This window comes from Pogoniulus pusillus, chromosome 39 (genome assembly GCF_015220805.1).
Source record: "Pogoniulus pusillus isolate bPogPus1 chromosome 39, bPogPus1.pri, whole genome shotgun sequence".
NCBI lineage: Eukaryota > Metazoa > Chordata > Aves > Piciformes > Lybiidae > Pogoniulus > Pogoniulus pusillus.
This window is the reverse complement of record NC_087302.1, coordinates 4,636,294-4,663,420: the sequence shown is the minus strand read 5'-3', so window position 1 is coordinate 4,663,420 and position 27,127 is coordinate 4,636,294. Positions and strand designations below refer to the sequence as shown.

Below are 27,127 nucleotides of genomic sequence, written 5' to 3'. Positions count from 1 at the left end.
CAGGCACCCAGCAACAGAAGGGGACACAGCCTGAAGCTGTGCCAGGGCAGGTCTAGGCTGGATGTGAGGAGGAAGTTGTTGTTAGAGAGAGTGATTGGCACTGGAATGGGTTGCCCAGGGAGGTGGTGGAGTGGCTGTGCCTGGAGGTGTTGCAGCCAAGCCTGGCTGGGGCACTTAGTGCCATGGTGTGGTTGGTTGGGCAGGGCTGGGTGCTAGGTTGGGCTGGCTGAGCTTGGAGCTCTCTTCCAACCTGCTTGATCCCATGAGCCATGATTCTGAGTCAATTACTCTCCAGACCCCCCACCCCCAATCACCCTGCCCCTTCCCCACTGCCACCAAGCCCACATACCTGCTGCATCTCCATCTCCTCCAGCTTCTTCATCACCTACTTACCAGTACCAATCCAAATCCAGATTCCCAAAAGCTGAGGAAGGCTCCCAGAAAGGGGAGGGGAGGGAGATGCTCATCCTCTTTCTCACTCAACCACAGACATCCCCCAGTGGCAGGCAGGCAGGCAGGCAGGCAGGCAGGCTCAGGCAGACACACTCACTCCATCCATCAAGGCAGTGCTGGGGTCCATGGCTCAGCATTTCCACCATACCCAAAACATTTATTTCTCCAAAGCCAAACTATTGCTACTGACACAGGGATACATTTGCTTGCCCCCCCAAAAGGATGGACTTGAACATTCATGTTGTTGTTGGTTGTTGTTTGTTTCCAACACATCAAACTCCTAATACTGTACAATATTGTGTCCTCCCTCCTCCCCCACCCCCCCAAAAAAAAGGCTGCACCCCCATATTGTACAGAGTCCTATATACAAAGTACAACTTTACACAGTTGAATATATACACCATATATATAGTGGTGTAGAAGACATGGAACCATGGGAACTGCTTTAGCAAGAACATTCCATCCCACAACTGCTCTTAACATCCCCTCCCCCCCCCCCCCCCCAGAAAAAAAACCCCTCTCAAGCCCACCAGGAGCAGGATGGAGGTTTCCAAGCAAGAGAACCACGACGACAACGAACAACTTCTAACCTTTGAGACCAAACTTGCCCACCTGACAGCAGCACCTTGTGGCATCACTGCCACCCCTCAGAGATGCCTTTTATTTGCTCACTCCCTTGCCCCCTCTTCTTTTGCCTACGTTGAGCTGGGCTCTGGTGAAGAACCTGCAGCTCACAAGTATTGCTCCAGCAGTTTGGCATGCTCCTGAGTCCAATCTCCTTTGGGCTCTGCTTTATCCCAAGGGCAGGACTCTTGCCTGGAGGAGGAAGGCTGAGTGAAGCCCATTTCAGAAGCTAAGGTTGCTGCAGTGCCTTTAGAAGGAAGGGTTCAGCTGTTCTTTCTGTTGCAAACTGCTGAATAGTTACCCTGTATGAAGCTTGGTTGTCAAGTATGTGTAGAGCAGGGAGCTGCCCTCCCTTCTCCACCTTCACCTCTTTTTGGCCCATTGATGAAGGACTCTTATCTGGCCTCAAAAGACATTGTAGGAAGCACAAAATAGAACAGGAAAACAACAACAATCATTAATAAAAAACAAACCAGCATCAAAATTGAAACATTTTCCAGGCCTTGAATTGCTCTTTTAGCACCTCTAGAGCCACCAAAATCAACTCAGCCTGGAAAAGGAACCCTCTTCCTTTTGGGCAGTGGAGGCAGAAGCAGAGAGTGATTTCCAACCTAAATGATGATTCTAGGATGAAAATGACCCCTTCAGCCACCACTGCTTGTGCATCACACAGCCCTTGGATCATCCTGAGCTGTAATTGTGCATGACACATGGACCACCCTGGGTTCTGCTTGTGCATGACACAGCCCATGGACCACCCTGGGTTCTGCTTGTGCATGACACAGCCCATGGACCACCCTGGGTTCTGCTTGTGCATGACACAGCCCATGGGCCACCCTGGGTTCTGTTTGTGCATCTCACAGCCCTTGGATCATCCTGGGTTCTGTTTGTGCATCTCACAGCCCATGGACCACCCTGGGTTCTGTTTGTGCATCTCACAGCCCATGGACCACCCTGGGTTCTGTTTGTGCATCTCACAGCCCTTGGATCATCCTGGGTTCTGTTTGTGCATCTCACAGCCCATGGACCACCCTGCGTTCTGTTTGTGCATCACACAGCCCTTGGATCATCCTGGGTTCTGTTTGTGCATCTCACAGCCCTTGGATCATCCTGGGTTCTGTTTGTGCATCTCACAGCCCATGGACCACCCTGTGTTCTGCTTGTGCATCTCACAGCCCATGGACCACCCTGGGTTCTGTTTGTGCATCTCACAGCCCATGGACCACCCTGGGTTCTGTTTGTGCATCTCACAGCCCATGGACCACCCTGGGTTCTGTTTGTGCATCTCACAGCCCTTGGATCATCCTGGGTTCTGTTTGTGCATCTCACAGCCCATGGACCACCCTGCGTTCTGTTTGTGCATCTCACAGCCCTTGGATCATCCTGGGTTCTGCTGGTGCATGACAGTGCCCTTGGGTCATCCTGGGTTCTGCTTGTGCATCACACAGGCCCTGGATCATCCTGGGTTGTATTTGTGCATGACAGTGCCCTTGGACCATGCCAGTTTCCACTGGAGCCCAGAGGGACACAAGGCAGTGGGGTCAGGTATTTTTGTGTTCAAGTACCAGGCTGTCACACACACACACAGAGGCAGAAGCAAGCAGAAAGCCAATCCAGAGAGAGGCTGATCTTGGGAAGTGATCTGAAAGCTCAAACCCCAGACTTGATCCAGGAGTGCTGATAAGTGCTTGGTGTTTTCCCAGGCCTGGAGGGATCCTGCTGGGCATGGTGCTCACCAGGAGAGAACATCAGATCCCTCCAGCAAAGCCCTCTAGTGCTACCAGGCTGCTGAACCAGCAGCTTCATGTCTCTAACTGCATCCTGGGGGATGTGAGCCAAGGCCAGTTAAGGTCACAGAAAGACTCCTAACTTTTGTGAGAACCAAAAGATCCCAGACTCAATCAGTCCCCAGCTTGTTAAACTCATTCTGTGCCCTGGACAGGCTCCTTCCTCGGTGATGGAAGTGCCCAGGTGCTCCTTCTGCTTTAGGGCTGGTTTGTTTCAAAGCAGCCTTCCCAGCTTGAGGCTCACAGGTCAGTGAGACAATGGCTTGGTGCTCCTCAGCAGGTCCCTCTACAGCCAGGGCTGGTCCTACTGTGCACAGGGACCCCTGATCTTCTCATCACACCCCAGGGACAAGGGGCAGAGCTTGCTGCTGTGCTTCACCACTAGCTTGTGCTCACTGGATGGGAGCCAGGCAGCTGCAGGTCCCACCCAGCCCATCAGACAAATGGTCTGGGTGGGCATTTCTCCACCCTTACCTCTGCAGTCCTGGCAAACCAGAGCCTGCTGAGAGGGAAACCTCCTCCAGGGGTCCTCTGGACACCTCTCTCCTCAGGTAGCAGTGTTCCAGTTGCCCAGGTAGAAGGCTGGAAGAGGGTTTCAAGTGCTAACTGCAGACATTTAGAAGAAAAAGATCTCTCAGACACTTCAACAAAGCCCCAAACTGAGACTAAACTTCAACTGAGCTTGAGGGTTCGACGCACAGAAGAGGAGACATAAGGCAGCAAACTCCATCTGCAAGGACCTCCTTGGCCTGAATATTGCTAGAGCTCTTCTGAGGGCTCTGGTGAGCAGCCCAGTGCCCACTCACCCCTGTACCAAGTGCAAGGTTGGGGAACCACAAGAGATGAGATTTGTTTTTGCCCAGCTTGGAGCTGTTTTTTGATTCAGTAAATAACTGGATGAGAACTTGGTTACCTTAACCTACTTCGGAGCAAGAACAACCTTGCCTTAAAAAAAACCCAACCCAAAACCAATACAAAAACCCCTCAAAACAACAAACCAAAACACAACAACCACCAATCAGGAAAGAAAAGAGCCAACAGAAACTCCCCAAACCCAAGACATGAGGTATTCATCACAGGAAACCTAAAGACTCCTTCAAACAGGTCAGCAAAACACAGAGCTGCACACCCAGGCTCGATTGCTGCTGTCTCAGTGCAGCTCCAATGACTTCATGGCTTCCACTGCCACAGAAGCTCCAGCAGAGAGAGAAGTGAGGAGCCTGTGATCACCTCCCACTGCTTTGACACCATTCACAAGCCACAGGACTGGGAGCTTTTGGATTAACCTTGGAGCAGCAGAGATTTAGCAACCTTTAGAGCGCAACTGCTCCGTTCCCAGCCAGAGGAATAAACCCCAGGGAAGCTCCAGAAACCATTCAGGATTGGGAGCACCTGGAGGGGGGAAAAAAAAAAAAGGAAAACAAAAGAAACCCAAAAACCATCACAACTTTACTGTCACAAGTTTTGCTTTGGCTTCTTCCAATCCAACACCTGATGAACAAGAAGCCCTGGTCCATACAAAGCACTGCCCAACAGATGGGTTTATTCCAGTTACCAAACACTTCCTTGTCCCTTCTGTTTGTCACCAACGGTACAGAAAAGCCACCCAAGAGGATTTCCTGTGGAAGAACAAAGTTGTTTCTTCTTCTGAAGGTATGCAGCAACGTTGGTACCTTCCCCCCACACACACACCAAACTCCCCTCAAGCAAACCACTGCCTCCTACTTGTCCACCCTACAAGGTGCCCACTGGAGCAGCACCAACGCTTCCAAGTCTCTCCATCCTGGTGGCAAATGCTCCCCCCTCAGCCTTTTTGTGCTCACAGAGGGAAGCAGATAGGCAAAAAGTTTCCTTCTCTTGGTTCTTCTCCTCCTCTCTCTGAGTCTTCTGCTGGCCAGGCAGACCTGGAGCAGGTGGAAAAGAGGAAGGACACTCTTCAGCCTCCCATATTGCTTGCTGTTAAGGGTTTGTAAGCGTCAATCACAGTGCACACCAAAGAATTCCAGTTGGGTTGCTCAGCGTGAGGTTCTCCTGCTAAATGATTCCCCTTGGCAGCAGGATTGTCCCCGAGCTGTGGATGCTGGAGAGAAGCACAGCACACAGTTGCTGTGAAGAGTCACCTGAAGTCTTCTTGACCTCAATTTCCACTGGCAGTTCAGACAGCTAGAGAAAATAAAAGGCATCTCCTCCAGGTGTGCTGTGCGTAGCTGAACACTTCAATTCTTAAGAGACACTGATGCTAGGCATTAAAAACATGTAAAGAAACTAAGGCATCACAAATGAGTTGAAGTCAATCACACAGAGAGCCTGCTCTTGAACACAGAACATAACCTTGGCCATCCATGGCTGGACAATCAGAGAGGAAACAAACCCAGAAGGACAAAAAAAAACCCCTCCCTGCTCCCAGGGAAGTGCCAGAAAAGTTCTGCCTGAGCCAAAAAAAAAAAGAAAGAATGCCAAGTTCCAATCTGTTCTGTCATTTGGTGGTGGGTTGTTCCCCCCCCCCCAAAAGAACAAGTGGTTCCTTGGTGGTGAAAGTCCATCAGAACCTGAGAGCAAAGGGGTTGCTGGTTGCACCGCGTGGGGGAAATCTTCCCACAGGAGAGGAAGAGGGAGAGGTCCAAAGGGGTAGTCCCCAACGTGTACCAAGGTGCTTCCCGAGGGGAATTGCTGCTACAGAAAGGACCAAGGAGGAAGAGTTCTTGCTGAGATCTTCCTCCTGGTGTTTTCCCCAGAGGTTCACTGCAAGTAGGGCGTGGAGAAAACGTGGGAGGGTTTCACCCCCACCACTGCTCAGCGTCTGGTGAGGTTGGATGTGGACTGCTCCCTTCACCCTCAGTGACCTGCAGGGGATGAGCTCTTCCTGCTGACTCCTGAAGAAGCTGTTCTGAGAAGCTTTGTTCCTTCTCTTCTCATCACTTAAGTGCCACTTCAAACGCTGGGGGGCAAGGAAGCCAAGCACAAGAAGCCCCCAAATGTACAAGAAGCTCAGCTAAAAGGGGAGAGAAAATACAGGGATTTGGGGTTTTTTTTCCCCCCTCTCTTGTTTTCTTTTCCTCTTGACTTGGTGAAACCATGAAGAGGTGCAGCTTGGTTTTTAAATCCCAGACAAGCTGAAGAACAAAGTGAACTGAGGGTTCAAGCCAGTCTCCATTCCTGCAGGGCTGAGAGGTCTTCTGCACCCTTCTCAGTGGGCTCCTGCCTTGTTTTAATTATTATTATTATTATTATTATTTCTCTTAAATTAAATTAATATTAGAAGTGGGGAAATTTCTTCAGCAGAGTACAAAAGTGTTCCTGCAGCCTGCTAGAGGCTGAAGCATTTTGCTGCCTACCATATAAATACAAAGAATGCAATCCTGGAGGCAACTCCTGTCCACCAGAACCACGCAGAGAAGCCACTCCAGAAGCCACCTTCTGCCACATCTCTTGTCCCCAGCAGCATCTCCTATGAGAGCAGAGATCCTCAAAAAGCAGTTCACAGCCACCCACCGAAGCCCTTTGCAGCCAGAAAGAGGGAGAAGATGCAAAGCTTCTTGGGCTGGAAGTTTTTACAGTGCTTGTCCAAGTGGGATTCTGGTCAGGATCCATCTGGAGGTGTGATCAGAGCAAGGATGTGTGCATTGAGTCGCTCAGCTCCCAGCAGAGGATGCTTCAGTTCTCCAAAGCCAACTGCTCTTTTGTTCCTACATTCAGTCTCCTGAGCTCTCACACAGCAGAGCAGAGCCTCAGGGCTGAAAATTCCACGGAAAAACCAATGAAAGATGGGGAGAGGGAAAGGGGGCAAAGAGCTCAGATTGTCCATAAGCAACAAGTGGTCTCCTCCTTCTGCTCCTGCAGCTGAGGACCACCTCGGTTCAGACTTGCACAGACACACAGCACGCAGAACTCCACAAAAATCTAAGAGGCTTCCAGAGTCAACTACTTTTTTTCCTGACAAATGCTGAAGCTGGATGGCCACCTTTGGGCCCCAGCAGGGAAGAACTTGGGGGAGAAGCAACCAAAACAAAAACCCAGAGGGATGGGATGGAAGTCAATCAAGACAGAGCCTTAACCACCGTGGCACCCGCGGGCGAGGTGATAACAAGAACGCACAAGACCCAGGCATGTCCAAGCTCCACGTCAACAGTGGCACCAAAACATGCAGCAGACTAAAATCTATCCTATTAGGTTTTCATTTTTTTCCCCTGTGAAGAAATGAAACACAGAATCTAGAAGTCACTACAACCACTATTCCAAAGGGGACTGCCACCAAATGCTTCTTCCAGTGGCCCAAACACCTTCCAGTGAGGCATCGACCCAAGGTCCAACTCATCGCTCGCTTGCTTGCTTGCTTGGGGTGTTTTCCTCCTCAGCTTCACAGTGACCTGATCCTGGATTTCCCAAAGTGTGGCACCCAGCTGGTTTGCCTCACCAAATGTCACTGATACCCACGGGATGAGGTTTGTCACCCCCCCCAGCAAGTTCAGCACCAACCTTCGGCAGCAGTTCAAGGAGGAGCTTAAAGAGGAGGTTTCGAACGGAGTCTCTTCGCCTTGAAGAAGCAACTTGGTTGGTACCCAGAGAGCAGCATCGAGTTCAGACAGTACAGGACTTGTCAGTAGGCTGCTGAGATGCAGAGGAGGCAACGCCAGGGCTTGTGGCATTTGTTTTGGGGAAAACTGTGGGTTTTGGCCTTGTTGCTGGAGGTTTCACCTGGGTGGCCAATTTGACCGACTTGACCGGTCGGAAGGTGCAGGGGATGTCTCCAGCTGTGCTGGCACTGCGCTGGAAAGCTGGCTCAGTGTCCTTCAGGAGCTGAGTGTGCAGAGGGCTGGAAGGTTCTGAGGTGGGGGCTACCACTGGAGATGTTTTCAGAGGCTCCAGGGTGTCGAGGACAACATCTGGGGTGTGCTTTACGCTGCTTTGCCTCTCCAGCTCCCGCAGCTCGTTCAGAGCAGAGTTCATCGTAGCTTCGATGTCCTGCAAAGACAAAAGAGAGACCAAGTGAGCCACAGAACCCAGACACAGCAATGTAGGCTTGGAGAGAGACCTCTTCTGTTTGCAGCCTGCAAACACCAAACACTCAAACCAACCAGCCAGGAGGTTGAGGACCTTTAGGTGTCTAAGTGAAACCAATGCCAAACTGCACAGCACCGTGTACTGGAGCCAGCCAGCAGCAACCTGGAGCCAGCCAGCAGGAACATGCAGCCAGCCAGCAGGAACATGCAGCCAGCCAGCAGGAACATGAAGTCAACAAGCAGGAACTTGGAGCCAGCCAGCAGGAACATGGAACCAGCCACAAAGAACATGAAGCCAACAAGCAGGAACCTGGAGCCAGCCAGCAGGAACCTGGAGCCAGCCACAAAGAACATGAAGCCAACAAGCAGGAACTTGGACTCAGCCAGCAGGAACATGCAACCAGCCACAAAGAACATGAAGCCAACAAGCAGGAACTTGGAGCCAGCCAGCAGGAACCTGGAGCCAGCCAGCAGGAACCTGGAGCCAGCCACAAAGAACATGAAGTCAACAAGCAGGAACTTGGAGCCAGCCAGTAGGAACATGGAACCAGCCACAAAGAACATGAAGCCAACAAGCAGGAACTTGGAGCCAGCCAGCAGGAACATGCAGCCAGCCAGCAGGAACCTGGAGCCAGCCAGCAGGAACCTGGAGCCAACCACAAAGAACATGAAGCCAACAAGCAGGAACTTGGAGCCAGCCAGCAGGAACCTACAACCAGACAGCAGGAACCTGGAGCCAGCCACAAAGAACATGAAGCCAACAAGCAGGAACTTGGACTCAGCCAGCAGGAACCTGGAGCCAACCACAAAGAACATGAAGCCAACAAGCAGGAACTTGGACTCAGCCAGCAGGAGCATGGAGCCAGCCAGCAGGAACATTTTCCATCAGCAAGGAGCAAAATAACATCTAGAACTTTCTCAGTGCTCCTCCAGTCCTTTCCTGCTCCTGCTGCTGCTGCTTGGATTTCAAGAGACAACCCCAAAATGGCAGCACTGAACAGTACAAATGTAGGATGCAAAGTCTGAGGCTCCACTCTGGGATTTTATTTGGCACTTGAGGTTGAGGAGGAGAAAGGGTCAAGGATTTTGACACTGGCTGAGGAGCCATACACCAAAGGTTGAAACCCATCTCTGCTCTTGCTGTCTCAATGGCCTTTCTTCCTGCTGCAGTGGTTTTCCTGCTGTCAGCCTTTCCCAGAAAGCTACAAAACACAGAAGCATTTCAAGTGGAAAAGACTCTTAAGATGACAGAATGGTTTGGGTTGGAAAGGACCTTCATGATCACCTAATTCCAATCTAACAAGCAGGGCACACCTCCCACTAGACCAAGCTGCTCAAGGCCCCATCCAGCCTGGCCTTGAAGACTTCCAAGGGCTTGGAAGCCTCTCTGGGGAACCTGTTCCTGTGCCTCACCAGCCTCTTAGGGAAGAATTTCTTCCTGATGTCTGATCTCAATCCAGCTCCTGCCAGTTTGAAGCCATCAGCCCTCATCCTCTCACTCCATGCCTCTGTACCAAAGTCCTTCTCCAGCTCCTCACCTCCCAATTACTGGAAGATCACTGAGTGCAACCAGAAACTTAACACTGCCAAGTTCATTGCCAATGCTTTGGAAAAGCCAGGAGATAGCAGCAATGTGGAGAAATGGAAGCTGAGACCTCTCCTTCCCTTTATAAACTCTTACAGCTATTAACAACCAAGCACAAAGAGAGCTTTGAGATCCAAACGTGGCTTTGGTTGGTTCTCAGCTGCAGCAGGACCTCCAGGCTGGCTACAGCCCATGCTGGGGGAGCCCAGGGGTGCACAGAACTCAGTGGAGAGCAGAGGAGCTCAGCCTTTCTCTGACTCACAGCTTGGCTGCAGCTTTTTAGCTTCCTTAGAGGGTTTTATTTCAGGGGGGGTGGGGAAGGTAAATCAGTCAAGGAAAGGAGGAAGAAACCAGAGACAGAAATCTGACACCTTTGGGGCTATCTTGAGGCCAGGCAGATTTTACTGATGAAGTTAGGGAAAATGTGGGAGAAGCAGGATGAGTGTGAGATGGTTTTTGAACAGAGACTGCAGGGCAGACACAAGTTTTCATTTCACAGCTTTTTTTTTCCCCCCTTCCCCTCCCTCTTTTCTTTCTTTCACTTTATTTTTCCCCCCCCTTCCTCTTTTTTTCCTCCCCAGCCTCTTCCAGTGCAAACAGTGGAGTTACATTGGAGTAATGGAGTCTCTCTGGCAGGGAGAGAGGACAGAACAACTCCAGTTAATTGAAAAAACAAAACTGATTTATGTCAAGCAAAGCCTTGGAAGGACAAAGAAACATGAAGGCAACAAGACCCATACATCATTAATTTCCCTGGAATAAAGGGGCTAAAGATATTCCTAATGGCAAAATCAGAGGATTCCATCAGAGCATGGATCAAGATCTGGAGCTGGATCTTATTTATGACTTGCTGCTGCTGTTTGGTCAGTGGAAATGATGCTGAATTTTCACATGGCTTCCCCCAGCTCCTTAGAAACCCACAGCCTGCTGAAGCAGGCAGAGAAGTCAGGTCTCCCAGGGCTGGCTTTGTAATCTGAGAGCCAGCATTCCTTGGCTTTAGATAGATCCGTGCCTGCTGGAAACAGTTGGTACAGGCACCGTGCGTGTGCAGGCACATCCAACAGCTTGGAGAAGAGGGAAGAGCCTGCATGGAAGAGGGCAAAAATCTGTTCCACCGACATCACCCCTCCCCCACTGGTAGCTGTCACTGCTTCCAACTCAGGATTGCTTTCTTGTTCTACACAGGAAACCAGAGGGGCAGGGATGCAAAGGTGTCACCTGTGCTTTAGTGGCACAGGGATGCAGAGAGGCAAAGAATCTGCACTGAACTACTCTGTCTCAGAGCCAGCAGAGCCTAACAAAAGGAAAAGCCACTGAGGACATTTCCCCCTTGAAGCTGTGCAGAAGGAATGGCAGAAGGTGCTTTATCATTGCCTGGTCAGTGAGTGGAGATGGGCTCAGGGCAGAGGTGTGCTGAGCAGAGGGCTGGGGCTGCTCTGCTGTGAGGAGAGACAGAGGGAGTTGGGGTTGTGCAGGCTGGAGAGGAGAAGGCTCTCAGGTGACCTTATTGGGATCTTTCATTGTCTTCCATTTCTGCTCTGCTATTGCCTTAAGGTGAAAAGCAGTGTTTTAGCCATGAGAGTGCTTGGACTTTGTCCTGTGCAGGTCACAAGATGTCCATGCAAGAGGTCCAGAACCAAGACTGGCCTCAAGTTGCACCAGGGGAGGTTTAGTTTGGATGTTAGCAGAAATCTCTTGACTCTAAGAGTGGTCAGGGATTGGAACAGGCTGCCCAGGGAGGTGGTGGTGGAGTCACCTCAGAAGAAGTTTCTTCTAAGATCCAACCTAAACCTCCCCTGGTGCAACTTGAGGTTGTTTCCTCTCATCCCATCACATGATACTAGGGGGAAGAGACCAAACCCCCTGTGAGGAGAGACTGAGAGAGTTGGGGCTGTGCAGGCTGGAGAGGAGAAGGCTCCCAGGTGACCTTACTGTGGCCTTGCAGTATCTGAAGGGGGATACAAGAAAGCTGGGGAGGGACTTTTGAGGCTGTGAGGGAGTGACAGTACTGAGGGGGATGGAGCAGAGATGGAGGTGGGGAGAGTGAGGCTGGAGGTGAGGAGGAAGTTGTTGAGCAGGAGAGTGGTGAGAGGCTGGAATGGGTTGCCCAGGGAGGTGGTTGAGGCCCCATGGCTGGAGGTGTTTGAGGCCAGGCTGGCTGAGGCTGTGTGCAGCCTGCTCTAGGGTAGGGTGTCCCTGGGCATGGCAGGGGTTTGGAACTGGCTGCTCCTTGTGGTCCCTTCCAACCCTGACTGGTTCTGTGATTCTATGTCCAGCTGCACACACCAGCAGCCTACCTAAAGAAATCACCAGCAGCATTTTGGTCAAAGCTGATTTCTGAGCACAGCCTGGGAGGGGATGAAGGTATCCCTGTGAGCACTGCACAACTCAGCAGCCTGCTGCTATTCTGACTGCACTGCCCCACATGCTTGCAATCAAAGAGTCACAGAACTTTAGAGGTTGGAAGGGAGCTCCAGAGATCATCCAGTCTGACCCCCCCTGCCAGAGCAGGATCCCCCAGGGTGGTTTGCACAGGATGACACCAAACTGGGTGGAGTGAAGCAGAAGCTGTGCAGCCATTCAGCCAGGCTGGGACAGGCTGGAGGGGTGGGCAGGAAGAAATGGAATGAAATCCAACAAGGGCATGTGTAGAGTCTTGCACCTGGGAAAGGACCACCCCAAGGATTAGTAGAGGCTGGGGACTGACCTGTTGGAAGGTAGCAAAGGGGAAAGGGATGTGGGGGTCCTGGTGGATGGGAGGTTGAGCATGAGCCAGCAATGTGGTCAGGTGGCCAGCAGGGCCAGTGCCATCCTGGGGTGGATTAGAAGGGCTGTGGGTAGTAGGTCAAGAGAGGTTCTCCTGCCCCTCTACTCTGGCCTGCTGAGGCTGCATCTGGAGTACTGTGTCCAATTATGGGGCCCCCAGTTCAAGAGGGACATAGAACTGCTGGAGAGAGTCCAGCACAGAGCCATGAAGATGCTGCAGGGAATGGAACAGCTCTGGTAGGAGGAGAGCCTGAGGGAGCTGGGGCTGGGAGCTTGGAGCAGAGGAGCTGAGAGGTGACCTCAGCAATGGCTATAAAGATGTGCAGGTGAGTGGCAGAGGCTGGGGCCAGGCTCTGCTGGGGGATGCCCAATGCCAGCAGTGGTAGCTGGGCAGAGGAGGCTCCAGGGAAGCATGAGGAGGATTTTTTTCCCTGTGAGGTTGACAGAGCCTGGCACAGGCTGCCCAGGGGTCTGTGGAGTCTCCCTGTCTGGAGATACTCAATCCCCTCCAGGATGTGTTCCTGTGTGATCTGCTCTGGGTGATCCTGATCTACAGGGGCCTGGACTGGCTGAGCTTTGCAGGTCCCTTCCAGCCCCTCACACTCTGTGATTCTGTGAATGCATCCAGACAGGTTCTGAGAGTCTCCAGAGAAGGAGACTCCACAACCTCTCTGGGCAGCCTGCTCCAGGGCTCTGTCACCCTCACCGTGAATAAGTTTCTCCTCATGTTCAGCTGAAACCTTCACTGTTCCAATCTGTAGCTGTTGCTCCTTGACTTATTGCTGCTGACAACCAAAAAGAGCTTGGCCCCAGCCACTTTGCCCCCCAGCTCTCAGGTAATTGTATACATTGGTCAGATCTCCTCTCAGCTTTCTCTTCTCCAGACTAAACAGCCCCAAGGCTCTCTCTCTCTCTCTACACAGGAGAGATGCTCAAGTCCCACTGTCATCCTCCTGGCTCTCTGCTGGCCTCTCTCCAGCAGGTCCCTGTCTCTCTTGAACTGCAGAGCCCAAACCTGGAGACAGTATTTCTCATCAGAGCAGAGTAGAGAGGGAGAAGAACCTCTCTTGCCCTGCTGGCCACACAGTTGATGAAGCACCCCAGGATGCCACTGGCTCTTGTGGCCACAAGGGCACATTGCTGGCCCATGCAGAACTTGCTGCCCACCAGGACCCCAAGGTCTTTCTCCAGGGAACTGCCTTCCAGCAGAGCAGCTCCCAACTGGCTCTTCAGGTAAAGTTTGCCCAGCTGAGAGCAGAACATTAAGCTGACACTAAATATTGGACTCCTCCTATGCCTTCTAGTTCTGACTGTTGCTCTTTGGTTTGCTGCTGACAGCTCCTGTGTGACTTTCCTGCAAGGCACCGGGGGGAAACTCAATTCTAAGTCACAAAGAGGGCCAAGTTTTTTTTTTCCCTGGAGGAAGGAGCTGCCTGTTTCTCCTCACTGATGAAAGCAGCCTCGATGAGCTGGACAAAGCCAGGCTGAAAGCCTAGACTCAAGCTGGGCAGTAAGTTAACACTGCAGCAACGGGAAGCGAAAGGAGCGCAGACAAGATCAGGCTTCGCCTTACAGCACCTCCTTGTACTCCACATCCTTTCAGCTTCCAACACCACCCTTCCAAGCCAGGCAGCCCTCCTTACCTGTGCAATGACCTCGGGGTCCATGGGCCGATGGTTGTTGAAGCTCTTGGACCTGCCTGCTGTGACAGCTTTGCGGATCTGGGGACTCTCCATCCTGTTCTTCAGCGACGAGTGGCGGCTGATAGAATTGAGGCTGCCGTGGCCACTGATGGAGCACTTATCTGACACCTCCTTGGGAAGACTTTGGCTCATAATGGGCTGAGATGAGGGTCTGGAACCGGCTATGGCTCCTGGGGAGGCTGGTTCTGCCATTGAACTACCTAGGCCGTGGCTGTCACTTTGACGGAAGGCTCTTCTGATGCTGCCTGACTCTGGTTTCTTTCTTTGCCTTCAGTCACAAAAGCAAAACAAGTCAATGCAAGCAGGTAACAGGGGCTGCAAATCTTGAAGACATCCTCCCCTCCTCCCTCCCCTCCCCTCCCCTCCCCCACACAAAAAGAACCAACACAGAGGACAACGGGAAGAGAACACAAAAGACCCTCAGGTTCCCAACACACCCAAGAGATAAAAGAAGGGAGAAACCATTCCAGTTTAACACCTCAGCGAGCTTCTGGCAGCCGTGCACGGTCAAAAAGCAACCCAGGAAAATTTGGCTGGAGCATCCTTAACTCCAGTAAAACCAAAGAAAGAAAGAAAGAAACAAACCCAAAGCAAAGGAAAAAAAAAAACCAACACCCTCTGTGCCATTGACAGGTTTTGACGATGTGTTTTTATTACATGAGAAGAGCAGAGCTACAATCTTTTGTCTGGAGGACACAGTATAAAGTCTGCTAAGCTCCCCAAGGCATCAAGTTGTTGTTTTTCAGAGACTGGCAAGCCAAGAAACCCCCACCCTGGGTTGGGATGGAAGTTAAGGATCGTTGCTGGTGGGAACAGATGTTTCTTTTTCATTGCTTTTAAGCAGGACCACAAGGGATGAGCTAGGGTGGGCTACAGACAGACCAAACCCCCCCCATCATTCCCCTCCCCCCACCACAGACACCCCCCCCAAACCAAACCAAAAAAAAAAAAGCTAGGAAAAATAAGAACAAAAGATGATGGCAAATGGATGAGCTGCTCCAGACCATTTAGTTTGTAGCCCAGCACCATGCAGGTCTGGCAGCCCAATCCCACTCCAAATCCCAGCAAGGGGCCAACGCAGCAGAATGTTTTATGCCATAGGTCTGAAGCTTGGCATCCATTCTACAGGGAAGGATCCACTCCTACATAGCACCAGCCCCATGGATAACTGCATGAAAACTCCAGTAGGATTTGGGGGGGGGGAGTTGGGGGGTTTTTTTGGCATCCAAATAATAATGCAGTGTGGGTGGCACAACTGTCACTGCGAAAGCAGCTGATTTAATTTTGCTCAAGTCTGTTCTCACATAGGTCAGAAGAGTCATTCCTAAAGAAAAAACAACAAAATGAGTCTTATGCTACTGTGGCTAAATATCACTTTCCCTACTAAAGGGGGGGGGAATAAATAGATAGATCTATCTGTATGTATATATGTATAAGAATACTGGAGTGGACATTACTTAGGCTTCCTAACAGCACCACTGAAATCAGCAGCTGGGGAAGCTCCACCACAGGTCTGGTCATGATACAAATCGAGTGGACATTACTTAGGCTTCCTAACAGCATCACTGAAATCAGCAGCTGGGGAAGCTCCACCACAGGTCTGGTCATGATACAAATCGAGTGGACATTACTTAGGCTTCCTAACACCAGCACTGAAATCAGTAGCTGGTGAAGCTCCACCACAGGTCTGGTCATGATACAAATTGAGTGGACATTACTTAGGCTTCCTAACAGCATCAGTGAAATCAGCAGCTGGTGAAGCTCCACCACAGGTGTGGTCATGATACAAATCAAGTGGACATTACTCAGGCTTCCTAACAGCACCACTGAAATCAGCAGCTGGTGAAGCTCCACCACAGGTCTGGTCATGATACAAATTGAGTGGACATTACTTAGGCTTCCTAACAGCATCACTGAAATCAGCAGCTGGTGAAGCTCCACCACAGGTCTGGTCATGATACAAATTGAGTGGACATTACTTAGGCTTCCTAACAGCACCACTGAAATCAGCAGCTGGTGAAGCTCCACCACAGGTCTGGTCATGATACAAATCAAGTGGACATTACTCAGGCTTCCTGACACCAGCACTGAAATCAGCAGCTGGTGAAGCTCCACCACAGGTCTGGTCATGATACAAATCCTTCCCCTCACTGGCAGAGTGGCATCATTCAATGGCTCAGAACAGCAAGAAAGCCTAGATCCCAAGCTGGCACACATCTACCTCACAGCTATCACAAGTGGAGCTCTGCTGACTCCTAGCAACTAAGGACCAGGCTCAGGGTGGGATATGAGGAGGTCCAAACCTTTTCAGAGGCTTCCTTTTCCTGTCTCTGCCTTTAGCTCAATGAACTGGAGGTTAAAGACATCCACTCCCAGCACGCCTGTAATGAGCTGGGTAATACCTTCAGTGCACCACAGGGAGATGGAAAGGGGCAGGGGGGAGGTTAATGCCAAAGGAAATGATCAGAAAGATAAGGGAGGGGGGAGATAAGGGCTAGAAAAATGAATCAACAGGTGAGGAAACTTAGGCTGCTATTAGATTAATTTATCTGTTATTATTACTGCTGTCATTATATCCTTATATTGTTATTAGTATTACTACTGTTATTAGTATTGGTGCTATCATTGCTGCTATTATTAGTACTGATATTGGTATTGGTGTTATTATTATTGCTGCTATTAGTATTATTGCTATTGGTTTTAGTGCCATTATTACTGCCATTAGAATTAGTGCTGCTATTAGTATTAGTGCTATTATTAGTGCTGCTATTAATATTAGTGCTGCTATTATTGCTGCTATTAGTATTATTGCCATTTGTATTAGTGCTATTATTATTGCTATTAGTATTAGTGCCATTATTACTGCCATTAGGATTAGTGCTGCTATTAGTATTACTGCTATTATTAGTGCTGCTATTAATATTAGTGCTGCTATTAGTATTATAGCTATTTGTATTAGTGCTATTATTATTGCTGCTATTAGTACTATTGCTATTGGTTTTAGTGCTATTATAATTGCTATTAGTATTAGTGCCATTATTACTGCTATTAGTATTATCGCTATTGGTATTAGTGATAGTATTAATGCTGCTATGAGTATTAGTGTTGCTATTATAGCTGCTATTAGCATTATTGCTATTGGTATTAGTGCTATTATTAGTGCTATTAGGATTAGTGCTGCTATTAGTATTAGTGCTAGTATGAGTGCTGCTATTAATATTAGTGCTGCTATTATTGCTGCTATTAGTATTATTGCTATTTGTATTAGTGCTATTATTATTGCTGCTATTATTAGCATTGCTATTGGTATTAGTGCTATTATTATTGATGGTATTAGTATCATAGCTATTGGTTTTAGTGCTATTATAATTGCTATTAGTATTAGTGCCATTATTAGTGCTGCTATTAATATTATTGCTATTGGTATTAGTGCTAGTATTAATGCTATTAGTATTAGTGTTGCTATTATTGCTGCTATTAGCATTATTGCTATTGGTATTAGTGCTATTATTACTGCTATTAGGATTAGTGCTGCTATTAGTATTAGTGCTAGTATGAGTGCTGCTATTAATATTAGTGCTGTTATTATTGCTGCTATTAGTATTATTGCTATTTGTATTAGTGCTATTATTATTGCTGCTATTATTAGCATTGCTATTGGTATTAGTGCAATTATTATTGCTGTTATTAGTATTATTGCTGCTATTAGTATTATTGCTATTGGCAATAGTGCCATTATTATTGCTATTAGTATTAGTGCCATTATTGCTGCTACTAGTATTGCTTATAGCATTAGTGCTATTATTGCTGCTATTACTATTGCTGCTATTATTACTGTTATTAGTACTAGTGCTATTATTGCTATTACTATTATTGTTGCTATTATTAGTGCTATCAGTTTTGCTGCTGTTACTATTGCTGCTATTATTACTGTTATTAGTACTAGTGCTTTTATTGCTATTAGTATTATTGTTGCTATAATTAGTGCTATTAGTATTACTGCTGTTATTGCTGCTATTAATATTGCTGCTATTAGTATTATTGCTATTATTATTACTACTATAATTATGTTGCCTAAAGAAACAATTTCTGCTGGAGGAAAAGAAGTCAGAGCAAGAGGCAGCTGTGTGCATGTGGTTAGTCAACCCCCAGGTGAGAAGCATTGGAGGAGAACCCCCAGAAGGTGCCAGGCAATGCCAGGTGCTGGGACTTTAGGTCACAGCACTCAGCACCCAGGGTGCCACCAGCTCCTGGAGAAATTGTCCTTCCCCCCCCGAGCTCCCCAGAAAGCAGAAGGTGTTAAATGCAAAGGAGACCTCACAGCTGACAGAGCACCACAGGGAACGGCGACTTGGAGGGCTCCCCTCCCTCCCTCGCTGTGCTCAGCTCAGGAAAGAGGGCATCTTTGGGGACACAGGGACAGGTGGCACCTTAGGGACAGGTGGCACCTTAGGGAGAAATGGCACTTTAGGGACAGGTGGCACCTTAGGGAGAAATGGCACCTTAGGGACAGGTGGCACCTTGGGGAGAAATGGCACCTTAGGAACAGGTGATACCTTAGGGAGAAATGGCATCTTAGGGACAGGTGGCACCTTAGGGACAGGTGGCACCTTAGGGAGAAATGGCACCTTAGGAACAGGTGATACCTTAGGGAGAAATGGCATCTTAGGGAGAAATGGCACCTTAAGAACAGGTGATACCTTAGGGAGAAATGGCATCTTAGGGACAGGTGGCACCTTAGGGACAGGTGGCACCTTGAGGAGAAATGGCACCTTAGGAACAGGTGATACCTTAGGGAGAAATGGCATCTTAGGGACAGGTGGCACCTTAGGGAGAAATGGCATCTTAGGGACAGGTGGCACCTTGGGGAGAAATGGCACCTTAGGAACAGGTGATACCTTAGGGACAGGTGGCACCTTAGGACCAGGTGATACCTTAGGGACAGGTGGCACCTTAGGGACAGGTGGCACCTTAGGGACAGGTGGCACCTTAGGGACAGGGACGGGCAGCCAGTGGGCTCCTAAATGAGCGCTGGCCACACGGGTGGCAGAGGGGACAGCAGGACGGGAGCAGGGCAGAGGAAGGGCAGCAAGGAGCAGGGTGGCAGCGCTCGTTAGTAAGGCTCTGCACTGGGCTCACCCCCGCGGTCTGGAGAGGGAGCCGAGGGCACACAAAGGCTGCTCTTACTTGTTGATGTTGGCAAGGTAAATGTCTGCGACGTGGCCCCCGCTCGGGCAGCTGGCACCAGCTCGAGCAGTCACTTTCTCTTCTGGCGGCTCAGAGTTGAGTTCTATTTCAGACTTGGGACTGGATCGCTCCGAGAGACCATCCTCACTGCGGGGGGGAGGGAGCAAGTCAGCACCAGAGCCAGCAGCGACCAACCTCACACACGCCCTGCCCATGATCGGCGCTGTCTGTGCCCAGGAGCAGGACATCAGCACTGTGTGTGCCCAGCAGCAGCACTGCCTGTGCCCAGGAGCAGGACATCAGCACTGCCTGCACCCAGGAGCAGGACATCAGCACTGTGTGTGCCCAGCAGCAGCACTGCCTGTGCCCAGGAGCAGGACATCAGCACTGCCTGCGCCCAGGAGCAGCATATCAGCACTGTCTGTGCCCAGCAGCAGCACTACCTGTGCCCAGGAGCAGGACATCAGCGCTGTCTGTGCCCAGGAGCAGGACATTCAGTGCTGTCTGTGCCCAGGAGCAGCATTGCCTGTGCCCAGGAGCAGCATATCAGCACTGTGTGTGCCCAGCAGCAGCACTGCCTGTGCCCAGGAGCAGGACATTCAGTGCTGTCTGTGCCCAGGAGCAAACATTCAGCACTATGTGTGCCCTGGAGCAGGACATCAGCACTGTCTGTGCCCAGGAGCAGGACATCAGCACTGTCTGTGCCCAGGAGCAGGACTGCCTGTGCCCAGGAGCAGCATATCAGCACTGTGTGTGCCCAGGAGCAGCATATCAGCACTGTGTGTGCCCTGGAGCAGGACATCAGCATTGTGTGTGCCCGGGAGCAGGACATTCTGTGCTCCACAGCCTTCCTGGGCAACCTGTGCCAGTGTCTCACCACCCTCACTGCAAACAACTTCTTCCTAACATCCAGATTCAATCTCCCCTCTGCCACTTCAAACCCACTCCCCCTCCTCCTGGCATTCCCAGACCTTGTCAATAGTCCCTCCCCAGCCCTCCTGGAGCCCCCTTCAGATCCTGCATGGCCACTCCAAGGTCTCCTCCAAGCCTTCTCTTCTCCAGCCTGCACAGCCCCAACTCTCTCAGCCTGTGCTCACAGCAGAGCTGCTGCAGCCCTTTCAACACCTTTGTGGCCCTCCTGTGGACTCTCTCCAACAGTTCCATGTCCTGCTTGTGTTGGGGGCTCCAGAACTGCACACAGGGCTCCAGTGCCCCCATGGACAAGACCAACCTCACACCAAGCTCCAGTGGAAGAGACCAACCTCACACCATGCCCCAATGGAAGAGACCAACCTCACACCATGCCCCAGTGGAAGAGACCAACCTCACACCATGCCCCCACGGACCAGACCAACCTCACACCATGCCCCCACGGACCAGACCAACCTCACACCATGCCCCCACAGATCAGACCAACCTCACACCATGCCCCCACAGACCAGACCAACCTCACACCATGCCCCCACGGACCAGACCAACCTCACACCATGCCCCAGTGGAAGAGACCAACCTCACACCGTGCCCCAGTGGAAGAGACCAACCTCACACCATGCCCCAGTGGAAGAGACCAACCTCACACCATGCCCCAATGGAAGAGACCAACCTCACACCATGCCCCAATGGAAGAGACCAACCTCACACCATGCCCCAGTGGAAGAGACCAACCTCACACCGTGCCCCAGTGGAAGAGACCAACCTCACACCGTGCCCCAATGGATGAGACCAACCTCACACCATGCCCCCACAGATCAGACCAACCTCACACCGTGCCCCAGTGGAAGAGACCAACCTCACACCATGCCCCCACAGATCAGACCAACCTCACACCATGCCCCCACAGATCAGACCAACCTCACACCATGCCCCCACAGATCAGACCAACCTCACACCATGCCCCAATGGATGAGACCAACCTCACACCATGCCCCAGTGGAAGAGACCAACCTCACACCATGCCCCCACAGATCAGACCAACCTCACACCATGCCCCAATGGAAGAGACCAACCTCAAACCATGCCCCCACAGACCAGACCAACCTCACACCATGCCCCCACAGACCAGACCAACCTCACACCATGCCCCCACAGACCAGACCAACCTCACACCATGCCCCCACAGACCAGACCAACCTCACACCATGCCCCAATGGAAGAGACCAACCTCAAACCATGCCCCCACAGACCAGACCAACCTCACACCATGCCCCCACAGACCAGACCAACCTCACACCATGCCCCCACGGACCAGACCAACCTCACACCATGCCCCCACGGACCAGACCAACCTCACACCATGCCCCCACGGACCAGACCAACCTCACACCATGCCCCCACGGATCAGACCAACCTCACACCATGCCCCCACAGACCAGACCAACCTCACACCATGCCCCCACAGACCAGACCAACCTCACACCATGCCCCCACAGACCAGACCAACCTCACACCATGCCCCCACAGACCAGACCAACCTCACACCATGCCCCCACGGACCAGACCAACCTCACACCATGCCCCCACAGACCAGACCAACCTCACACCATGCCCCCACAGACCAGACCAACCTCACACCATGCCCCCACAGACCAGACCAACCTTCCCCCACACATCCACGGCCGTGGCCACCTAGAGGGCTCCGCTCGCTCCGGGACGCCTCCCTTCTCGCAGGGAAGCTCGGAGGCTGAACTCTGCATGTTGATTTCAACCCTTTGAGCCCAACCCTCCAGCTGCAGAGGTGAGTTTCTAAGTGAGCCCACCCTGCAGAGTGGGGCTCCAGAGGGGGACCTACGTGTCTTGGACCACGATGTACTGGTGCGGGATGAGGCCGTCGATGCCGTTGTGCCGTCCCTCCCACCAGTCGTCCGAGGCTCGTTGGTAGAGCAAGAGAGAAGCTCCTTTCTTGAAGGACAGCTCCCTGGCAGTCCTGCCAATGTAGTCAAACTTGGCTATGGCTTCTATGGGCTCACACTCTGGGAGATAGAAGGGAAAAAAACCAATCATTTGCCAAGCACTTGGGCCCAGGGAGGAATTCAACAGCTCAAACGCACCAGCGAAGGATGGGATGGAGGATCAAGAGTGGCTGCTGGAAGATCCAGAGGGCAACCCCTGGGATATGGAATATGGAGGTGGTGTGATTTCAACATCAACTGATCACAGAGTTGTTTAGACTGGAAATGACCTTTCAGGTCAAGTCCAACCATTCTCTAATGGTACCAAGCCTGGGGCTAAACCACAGCCCTGAGCACCACGTTTCTGCGGCTTTGAAATGCCTCCAGGGATGGGGATTCAGTCACCTCCCTGGCCAGCCTGTGCCAGTGGTTGAGAACCCTTTCAGTGAAGAAAGTTTTCATCTCATGTCCAATCCCCAGCATGCTGGAGGTGGGAAATGACCTCTGGACATCATCCAGTCCAAGCCCCCTGCTCAAGCAGGACACCCACAGCAGCTTGCCCAGGATCGCAGTGGCCGGGGGGGGGTTGGAAGCTCTGCAGAGAAAGAGACTCCACAACCTCCCTGGGCAGCCTGCTGCAGGCTTCCAGCACCCTCACACCTAAGAAATTTCTCCTTATGTTCAGTTGGAACTTCTTGGGTTCCATTTTGGGTCTGTTGCCCCTCATCCTATCACAGGACACTGAAGAGCCTGGCCCCATCTTCTTGCCCTGCACCCTTCAGCTGTTTATAAGCATCAAGATCTCCTCTCAGCCTTCTCTAATATCCATGTGCTGGCCACATCCATCTTTTCCAGGTCACCAAACCACTTAACAGTGTACAAAGGTGGAAATGGTGCTGGCAAAATGAGTGCCTGATTAAGACAAACCCTAATTTCAAAGCTGGGCAGTGATTAGGAACCTTCTAGACACAAATCTGCCCAAGGGAGGCTCTCTTAAAGGCAGCTGAAGCAAGCCTGCTGAGCAGGCAAGCAGGAGCTATCAGCATTAAGGGAGGGTAACATCCTCTGACTCCAGGGTGCTTCAGAAACAAAGCAGCTATTGAGGAGGAAGAATTTCTGCTGCCTGTGAGGTTCACCTGGCCCTGGAGAGCAGATCCTGGCACTGTGGGAGGCTGTGCCACTCATCCAGCTGGGATGGATGCAAATGCAAGCTCCACTGCTGGGCTTTGTGCAGCCATGGGGAGAGCAAGAGGCTCCCCTGGGCTTCCTGCAGCTGGGCTGTGCAGTGAAGGGCTGAGCACAGCAGCTCTGTGCTCCAAAACAACTGTCTCTGTGCTTGGAGAGGCACCACCTGCCCCAAATCTGACTGTTCATGAGCTTGGAGGTGCCCATCCTGCCCCAGATCTGCCTGCTCCTGAGCCTGGAGATGTTCCTCCTGCCCCAGATCTGCCTGCTCCTGAGCCTGGAGATGTTCCTCCTGCCCCAAATCTGCCTGCTCCTGAGCTTGGAGATGTTCCTCCTGCCCCAAATCTGCCTGCTCCTGAGCTTGGAGATGTTCCTCCTGCCCCAAATCCGACTGCTCCTGAGCCTGGAGATGTTCCTCCTGCCCCAAATCCGACTGCTCCTGAGCCTGGAGATGTTCCACCTGCCCCAAATCTGCCTGCTCCTGAGCCTGGAGATGCTCCACCTGCCCCAGATCTGCCTGCTCCTAAGCCTGGAGATGCTCCACCTGCCCCAAATCTGCCTGCTCCTGAGCCTGGAGATGCTCCACCTGCCCCAAATCCAACTGCCTCCCTGCTTGGAACTACACAACCCACTCCAAATCCCACTGGACCTCCTTGAAGAGGTCACAGAAGAAGCAGAGCCATGCAGCATCTGCCACCAGGCTCTAATCTGGGTCCCTGTAGGGCTCAGCTCTGAGCCAGGAGGACAGTGGAGGCCTTCAGACACAGGGGAAAAGCAACATCCCATTCATGGGGATTATTTTTAATACTTGGAAAAATTCTGCCAGGGCTTCAATCTAAACAGACATTGAAGCCAGCTCCCAATTCCAGGCAGACATCAGGGGAATGGAGATGAGCTCAGCCACATGGCCCCAGTGGACTTCAGCCTCTAATTACTCTAAAGAAGCTTTAACACTGCCAAGCAGCCCTGGACAAGAACCACAGAATGAAGCCAGGTTGGCAGAGAGCTCCAAGCTCAGCCAGCCCAACCTAGCACCCAGCCCTGCCCAACCAACCAGACCATGGCACTAAGTGCCCCAGCCAGGCTTGGCTTCAACACCTCCAGCCACAGCCACTCCACCACCTCCCTGGGCAGCCCATTCCAGTGCCAATCACTCTCTCTGACAACAACTTCCTAACAACATCCAGCCTAGACCTGCCCTGGCACAGCTTCAGGCTGTGTCCCCTTGTTCTATTGCTGGGTGCCTGGCAGCAGAGCCCAACCCCACCTGGCTACAGCCTCCCTGCAGGCAGCTGCAGGCAGCAATGAGCTCTGCCCTGAGCCTCCTCTGCTGCAGGTTGCACCCCCCCAGCTCCCTCAGCCTCTCCTCACAGGAGAAGAGTTGGGACATTTCATCTCTGCATCAGGAAAAGATTCTGCAGTGCAAGAGGCAGCAAAAATGGCCTGGAAGGTCAAATGTCAGCCACAGCTTTGGAAAGTTCCCCCTTTGGAAGGGCAGCAAAGCTGGGGAAGGGTCTGGAGCACAGGGCTGGGGAGAAGCAGCTGAGGGAGCTGGGGGTGCTCAGTCTGGAGAAGAAGTGGCTGAGAGGAGACTTCATTGCTCTCCCTGAAAGGAGGCTGCAGTGAGGTGGGGGTTGGGCTCTTCTCTCCAGTATCAGGAGAGGCAATGGCCTCAAATTGTGCCAGGAAAGGTTTAAGTTGAAGATCAGGAAAAATTTCCTGCCTGCAAGAGTGGTCAGGGGTTGGCAGAGGCTGCCCAGGGAGGTGGTGGAGTCTCCATGCCTGGAGGGGTTCAAGAAACCTGTGGGCATGGCACTTGGGGCCATGGTTTAATGGGCATGGAGGTGCTGGGCTGATGTTGGACTGGAAGACCTTAGAGAGCTTTTCTAACTGGAGCAATGCTCTGACTCTATGAATTATTCCTTGGGAGAGCACAGGCTCAAGAATTAGGCCTCCAAGGCTGCTCAGCAGCAGGCAAGGTGGCAGCTGGGCTGGAGAAAATAAAGTGAGCTGAAGCTCAGGGTGGAATGCAGCTGGGAGCAGAGGCAGCCCCCACCAAAGAGCCTCCTCCAGCATCTGCAGCTACAGAGCACAAAGTGACCAAGCTCTGAGGGAAACCAGCAACAGGACCTGCTAGATCAAGCCTCCAGCAAGGAACTTCTCCACTGCTGAGCTCAGCAACCAGCTCCACACAGACCCCCACCATCAACTGGATGATCTTGGAGGTCTCCTCCAACCTGGTTGATTCCAGGATTCTATCAACAGCCCCACAAACCCCTCACCACTAGCCCCAAGCTGATCCCTCCACCAGCCCACACTGACCCCACCACTAGCCTCACACAGACACCCCCCACCAGCCCACACTGACCCCACCACTAGCCTCACACAGACACCCCCCCACCAGCCCACACTGACCCCACCACTAGCCTCACACAGACACCCCCCACCAGCCCACACTGACCCCACCACTAGCCTCACACAGACACCCCCCACCAGCCCACACTGACCCCACCACTAGCCTCACACAGACACCCCCCACCAGCCCACATTGACCCCACCACTAGCCTCACACAGACACCCCCCACCAGCCCACACTGACCCCACCACTAGCCTCACACAGACACCCCCCACCAGTACACACTGACCCCACCATTAGCCTCACACACACACCCCCACCAGCCCACGCTGACCCCCCCCCACCAGCCCACACTGACCCCACCACTAGCCTCACACAGACACCCCCCACCAGCCCACACTGACCCCACCACTAGCCTCACACAGACACCCCCCACCAGCCCACATTGACCCCACCACTAGCCTCACACAGACACCCCCCACCAGCCCACACTGACCCCACCACTAGCCTCACACAGACACCCCCCCACCAGCCCACACTGACCCCACCACTAGCCTCACAGACACCCCCACCAGCCCACACTGACCCCACCACTAGCCTCACACACATCCCCCCACCAGCCCCACACAGACCTCACCATCAGCCCCACACACACCCCCCTGCCCCACAGACTCCCACCATAAGCCCCACCCCTCTCAACACAGCCTCACAGACCCCAATCTAAGCCCCACATCCCCCCCACCAGCCTCACACAGACCCCACCAACAGCCTTGCACACAACCCCCCCCCAGCCTCACACCCCCCTCCCCCATCAGCCCCACTCTGATCCCTCCACCAGCCCCCACTAACCCCCACTCTCAGCCCTCAGCAAGCAGCAGGACACTTGAGAGGCTGAGCAGAGCCTGGCTCCTGCTTGCAGCTGCTGGGAGCTGCCTTGCTGCAGCCTCCCCAGAGCACCTGGGTACTGCTTTGGGCTTCTTCTGCCTTTGGAGCCAGCTTCTCCAGAGCACTAACAGCACCCAAAGGCTGGGTTTTGGTGTCCCCTCCTGTTTAGGAAGGGAGTGGGAGTGTGGTTTGGTTTCATTAAGAAGTGTTTATTGTTCCAGAGGAGTGCAGCACTCAGGTTTCTTCTGTTTCCAATCTGCTTTTCAGGACTCTGGCTCTCATCCAGAGAAGTGATTTTTTTTAGCCTCTAATTTCCAGTAGCATTTTTTCCCTACTACACTTCTACTCAGAGAAGGAAGCTGTGAGAAGAGCGAGCAGCAAGGCAAACACTCCTCCCTGCCAGCCCCTGCAGGAAAGCTGCAGTCTGAAACCTTGCCACTCACACACAGAATTTAACACACAGCCAGCTGGTCCTGCAGCACTTCTGTGTGTGCCCCTAAGCCTGAGTGCCCACTCCTACAGCGAGGCTGATGGGGACAGCAGGGATCATAAAGACACAGGATCATAGAGTCATAGAATGAAGCAGGTTGGAAGAGAGCTCCAAGCTCAGCCAGAACAACCTAGCACCCAGCCCTGCCCAACCAACCAGACCATGGCACTAAGTGCCCCAGCCAGGCTTGGCTGCAACACCTCCAGCCACAGCCACTC

General features: G+C 52.0%; 1 protein-coding gene across 6 annotated transcripts in view; it reads right to left on the bottom strand.

The window, feature by feature from the left end:
• Positions 1–589: 589 nt before the first annotated feature.
• Positions 590–27,127, bottom strand: part of SRGAP2 (SLIT-ROBO Rho GTPase activating protein 2) — a 163,546-nt gene continuing 137,008 nt past the window's right edge. For 3 of the 6 annotated variants that reach the window (XM_064173798.1, XM_064173800.1, XM_064173799.1), the window contains exons 20-23: positions 21,894–22,074; positions 19,106–19,252; positions 13,859–14,186; positions 10,029–10,533 (exon numbers count right to left, since the gene is read on the bottom strand). In XM_064173798.1, coding sequence (XP_064029868.1) covers positions 10,138–10,533; positions 13,859–14,186; positions 19,106–19,252; positions 21,894–22,074 — 1,052 coding nt within the window. In that variant the 3' untranslated portion in view covers positions 10,029–10,137. Of the gene's footprint in view, positions 7,827–10,028; positions 10,534–13,858; positions 14,187–14,846; positions 15,243–19,105; positions 19,253–21,893; positions 22,075–27,127 lie in introns of those variants that run through there. The other 3 variants (XM_064173801.1, XM_064173803.1, XM_064173802.1) reach the window with 2 other exon arrangements.